The sequence below is a fragment of the Misgurnus anguillicaudatus genome, chromosome 1, assembly GCF_027580225.2.
Source record: "Misgurnus anguillicaudatus chromosome 1, ASM2758022v2, whole genome shotgun sequence".
Lineage (NCBI taxonomy): Eukaryota > Metazoa > Chordata > Actinopteri > Cypriniformes > Cobitidae > Misgurnus > Misgurnus anguillicaudatus.
The window spans coordinates 21,301,501-21,307,500 of NC_073337.2; the positions used below are offsets into that span (position 1 = coordinate 21,301,501).

Genomic DNA, 6,000 nt, shown 5'->3' on the forward strand with positions numbered 1-6,000 from the left:
ATACACATCCGAAAATTCAGTAACAAATATAATTTGCACGCCGTAATTCCCAACCTTGCTTGTTGGATTTGTGTGGTTGGTAGTGGTTGGCAAAGCAGATGCAGACCGAACAGCTATAAATATAAAAATTGCACTCAACTGCATAATAATAACACTTTTGTCTATCATATGATACGGCTACTATGATGAACATAATCACAAAGGAAGCTCCTGTATAGTTGTACAGTATAGAGCAATGCATTACCAGTGCAGAAGGTCATGAGTTGGAACACACATGCTGAATAAATGTATACTTTTTAATGCAATGCAAGTCGGTTTGGATAAAAGTGTCTGCCAAATGCATAAATGTAAATATAAACAAAATGTTAATAAAAATGCGTTGCATTTGTCATGAAAGGGACAACAGTGCAAACAGAGACCGGCAACCTTTTTAGCATTTTGTGGCTGATGTAGGTCTGTTTTAAAGGGTTTAAATGTCATTAAAAACTATTTCTCGATAGAAAAATGTAAGCGTTTTTTACCGTTTGAATCATCTGACTGTTCCACTCTGTTATTTACAGTAAATCAAATATTCCCAGCACATCAGTATTTCAGTCCATTTCCCGCCTGGACAAACTGGATCCTGGTGGTTAGCGGTTACAAACAGCAGGTTTTCATGCAGTGATGCGACCCAGGAAAAATGATGAGCACTCATTTTTCTTCCCGTCTCTCTTTTTCTCTCTTAGGTTCTTAAGATTAATTTGATCGGCCACAGAAAAAGAATACTCGCCTCTCTTGGAGATCGATTGCACGAAGACCCTCCGCAAAAACCACCACGGGCTATCTCTCTAAGGGTGAGTGAAAACATTTATGACTTCCTCGTAGGTCTGTGTCTAACAAAAACTGTCCTACATGCATTTTTTATTTTTTTGGCAATTGAAAGCTTAACAAAATATAAATGTTAATGTTATAACAGCATAATTTACATTTTTTTCTTTATATTTCTGTTTGCGTTGTTTATATCGCTACCCTACAAGATTTATGGTCTAGTAAAGGTCGGAAAGTTTTAAAGAGAACATAAAATAACTTTGTGATTTAGCCTCGGCTTGGCAACCCTGTTCTCCTTATCCTGAGAGCTACGGTCTTCTCCTGGCCACAGTCGCTCTGGGGATTTAACTTGATCTTCCTGGCTGGATCAAACAGCTTTTCTCAAATGCAGCGAGTGCTCCTCTGCCTCTGTTTAGGGAGTCTAATCGATATGAAAGTCAGTCCACATGAGCCGCCTGCAGCTAAACACATATTCCTTCTTCAAGGATGGACCACAGAAATAGTGGGATATGTAAAAAATCAATTACATAAACATGAATATATCTATAAGCGCAGTAATAATTGAAAAAAGTGAGGAAAAAAACACGGTTTACACAGTTCATGGTTTTAAGGATTTTTTTAGATATAGCGCCCCCTGGCATCAGAAATGCATGCATTTGGTATGTGGGTGATTCTCATGAAATCCAGCATCAGATTTTTTAAAAAAGCCCTAAGGTCTGAACTTACTATAACCATTTTTTTAGAGGATTTAAATATTTCCTATAAAATTATTTAAATTTTGTAGATTATCATTATCAAAAATTATCATTACCACAACATGATATTACATTAAAGGCGGAGTCCATGATGTTTAAAAGCCAATGTTGATATTTGAAATCACCTAAACAAACACGCCTCGACCCCAATAAAATCTGGACCTTCTATTGACACCCGCCCCACACATACGCAACCCGGCAAGGATGTCGGTTAGTAGGCATGCTCCTTACTGCTGATTGGCTATAAGTGTGTTTTGGTAGTCGGCCCGTCTCCTTTTCCAAAGCGTTTTTCAAACATTGTGGACTCCGCCTTTAAATATATGCATTTACAAACTCACGTTTCGGTAATGACAACTAAAAAGTTGTCTAGGTACTATGACAAACAAAATTTCAACTTTTATCTGGAGAGAAAAAATAAGAACAGCTTACCTGGTAGCCATCTTGTGTGTCACTGTCAATTATGTCCCTTCCAACAATTTTTTTTGAAAATGTTAGTTCCTTGAGGGCTTAAACAATGATTGAAATTTGTTGCGGAGGATGAGAAAATTGGTCTTGGACACATTTATATTCCTTATTATTGTCTCTACATTTACCAATGATCACCAAATACCACGTTTCTTTACTGTAAATGTTTATAGTATAACATGATTGAAGCTTTTTATTTTTTAGATTTTTAAATATAAATATTTCCATTTCAAAGAACCAAAATCCAGTCATGGACACGTTGCGGTAATGAAAATTTTCCCCTTAATGTGGAAAAAACAACAAAATTGGTTTGTATGATGTCATTTGAAATTATGTGCAAAATAGTACGTGAACAGATGTTTGTAACTGTATGCTTCTTATTTTGATACTCTTACTTTGCATTTACTTTTTAATCAAAATGTTTCCTGACACCTCATAAGTCTAATTTCACGAGAACTACCCATGTGTCATAAAATTGTCCATGCATACTGTATCGAGTAAATATCTCAATGCAAACAGGCAGCCAGAAACAGGTAGTCAGTGTATGTTTTGTTTATCGCCCCCTGTAGGAGCCCACTGGGAACCACACTCCCCCTCAGCTGTCCCCGTCTCTGAATCAGGCATACCCCAACGCCGGATCACTGGACGTCCAACACCTCATCATGCAGGCTGACGCCAGACGTAGACGCAACGACAACTACTTTGAGGATGTGCCGCGCTCCAAACTAGAAAGGCAGATGGCACAAGTCAGTATGGTAAGTTACTCTGCTGCCCATGTGTGACCAGACTTTGGAGTGTAGTGTGTAAAATTGTGTGCGTGTGTACAATAGTGATTGTGTGTTTTGTATACTAAAATAACTCATTGTACCATTAGAGCTTATCAGTGATACAGTAATGTGTGTGTGTCCGTGTGTTTCACAGTGATTATGTGAATGGAATGAGTTATTGCACCTGAACCAAATGACTAATTGTTACAAAAACCCTCATGGTCTCTCTTTTGTACCCTTTATCAGTTGTTCTTGCCCTGTGGCTGCATAAATTGTCAGAGAGAAAGAGACAAAGAGCTATAAAGAGTGAAAGAGAGGGAATATATCATGATGACAAAAAGGCTATGGACCACTAAAATAAAACCGAATCCGAATGCTTAGCAACTAATCACAGTCTGAGCCAGGACTGTCAATCGATGAAAATGTTCAAATTAATTACATTTAACCATGTATGCATGCATTTGCGTAGAAAAGTCTTCAAGATAATAAGTTATTATGGTAGAGTAAATCATTGATGAATAGACAAATACTACAGAAGGTTTCCACAGCAGTCCATTTTGCAATCTAGTTTGTCAATCTCTAAACTATAGGGGTCATTCTTTAGTTTTTGCATCTGTTTTAAGCATTTATTACAAAGACCTTTTTGTTAAAACAGATCCCAGATCGCTTTCTGTGTGTATAGATTATAATTTATTATGGTTTGGTGAGCCTGTTGCAGCGTTCAAGTCACAGGGCATGATTAAATGCGCTATTTTTAATGAACATTTTATTAAATAAATGATTTGTACCAAATTAATGTGTTAAATTGACAGCCATAAATCTAATTTAACCGCTCAGCAACTTTTCAATTAGTCTCAACCCTATATCACGGGTTTCAAACTTTTTTTGTCAGCCGAACAACCTTGACCTAAATTATTTACTTAAAGTACCCGCCCCGAAAGATTTCTTGTAAATATTATATAATTTCATAGCACATTTGCATGTTTATTTTTTGCCACATAAAACATATCGGTCTAGTTCTCAGTTTGCTGATATATTGTAGTGTTGTGTAATGGTCACATGATAAACAAATAAAATATTAAAATATAATATTTTTGTTAAAATTAATATTTTTTTCTTTAAAAAAAGTGTATTATTTATTATAACAAAAACGTTTATTATTTATTATAACTTTTATTATTTTATGATACATTTTTCATTAACTCCCAAACCCCTGCAACAATTCTGATATATTGTAGTGTTGTGTAATGGTCACATGATAAACAAATAAAATATTAAAATATAATATTTTTGTTAAAATTAAGATTTTTTTTCTTAAAAAAAAGTGTATTATTTATTATAACAAAAACGTTTATTATTTATTATAACTTTTATTATTTATTATACATTTTTCATTAACTCCCAAACCCCTGCAACAATTCTGATATATTGTAGTGTTGTGTAATGGTCACATGATAAACAAATAAAATATTACAATATAATATTTTTGTTAGTATTTAGATTTTTTTATAAAAAAAGTTTATTATTTATTATAACAAAAACGTTTATTTTTTTTATAACTTTCATTATTTATTATACATTTTTCATTAACTCCCAAATCCCTGCAACAATTCTGATATATTGTAGTGTTGTGTAATGGTCACATGATAAACAAATAAAATATTAAAATATAATATTTTTGTTAGTATTTAGATTTTTTTTCTTTTAAAAAAAGTTTATTATTTATTATAACAAAAACGTTTATTATTTATTATAACTTTTATTATTTATTATACATTTTTCATTAACTCCCAAACCCCTGCAACAATTCCCAGTTTGGGAAAACCGGATTTTAAAAGTGATTTTTAAAAAAGCAAAAAGACAATCTGCGTTTTTGTTTGTGAGGTAAATCCATACATGCTGATCTTTAATTTGATTGCTTTAATTTCTGTTGACCTCTTCCTCCTTTTCCCAGCAAGGGGAATGGTGCGAGCCAATCACGTTACGGCCTCCGAACGAGGCGACGTCATCTACACCTGTGCAGTACTGGCAGCACCATCCTGAGAAGCTTATATTCCAGTCTTGTGACTATGAAGCATATGTAAGTGTGTTTTACGATGCTGAATTTTTGACATGGTGAATAAAAAACGCCCAAATTGTAAAAGTTTATCAAACATTATTACAAGCATAAATCTAAACATTAAACGGATTGAGTCTGTCTTACTAACGCTGGTCTTGGCTTGCTCTTGTGAACCATCAGATACCAAATAAGAAAAATCAAACAGAACGTGAAGGCTATCTAACACGAGTCCTTCAGTTATTCAGCAGTGAATAATGGTGTTTTAACCTTCAATCAATACAGCTTTTTCAGCGCCTCGACGGGATTGAGCAGCTCTAGTATTAGCTTACATAAACCCACTCTGTTTCCTAGCAACAGCAATGTAAATTTGATTGGCTTATTCTCTCGTGCCAAAAACGGCAATGGAGTTTATGGACAGAATTCACATATAAGCGTGACTGACCGATAAGAGGTTAAAGGTCAAGTGTTTTTCCCAGGTTGCTGAATGGACAGATGACTGGATGAATGCATGTCCATGGCTAATATTTAAGGTGTTTGGGGATCATTGATCAAAATAGTAAGCCCTTGGTCAAATTTTTGAGTTCTCATGACTCTATTGAGGACATTTGAAGAGGCTATCAGTATTGAGAGGGCTTTAAAGCAGACCAAATTATCTTTAATCTGTTAATATGTGCTGGTTAGAGAAGCGGACTTGAAGCTAAAATTTTTGATGAACGCATAATACGTGCAATATCATTCTTATTTGTGACGCTCCTGGTATTTTGCCATCTGAGCTCCTTATACAGTATGTAAAAAGTATTGCTTAAACAATACATACACATATCCCATTATTATTTAGCAGAGGCTTTTATTCAAAAGGACTTACAAATAAGAGCGCATCTAACATTTTGTCTACACAACACAATAAAAATGCAAATACTGAAAGTAGGATGGAGCGTGTTTTAGCAATCTGCATCTCAGTCTCCGATTAATGAGTCGTAGACTTACTGAGTGCTTTACCAAACACCGTCACACACATACTGATGGTGGATGCCAGATTACTTTCGTGTGAAACACAGCATGCTGGCTTTCAAGGTTGTCCTTGTCTGATGCTCAGCAGTGCAGTGTAACACTTAACCAGATCCCTGCACATCTACACTTCTACGCA

General features: G+C 34.9%; 1 protein-coding gene across 4 annotated transcripts in view; it reads left to right on the top strand.

Moving 5' to 3' along the window:
- Positions 1 to 6,000, top strand: part of anks1b (ankyrin repeat and sterile alpha motif domain containing 1B) — a 221,870-nt gene that overhangs the window by 203,580 nt on the left and 12,290 nt on the right. For all 4 annotated transcript variants that reach the window (XM_073868022.1, XM_073868029.1, XM_073868031.1 and 1 more), the window contains 3 exons: positions 726 to 833; positions 2,597 to 2,782; positions 4,749 to 4,874. In XM_073868022.1, the coding sequence (XP_073724123.1) occupies positions 726 to 833; positions 2,597 to 2,782; positions 4,749 to 4,874 (420 nt within the window). The remainder of the gene's footprint in view (positions 1 to 725; positions 834 to 2,596; positions 2,783 to 4,748; positions 4,875 to 6,000) is intronic.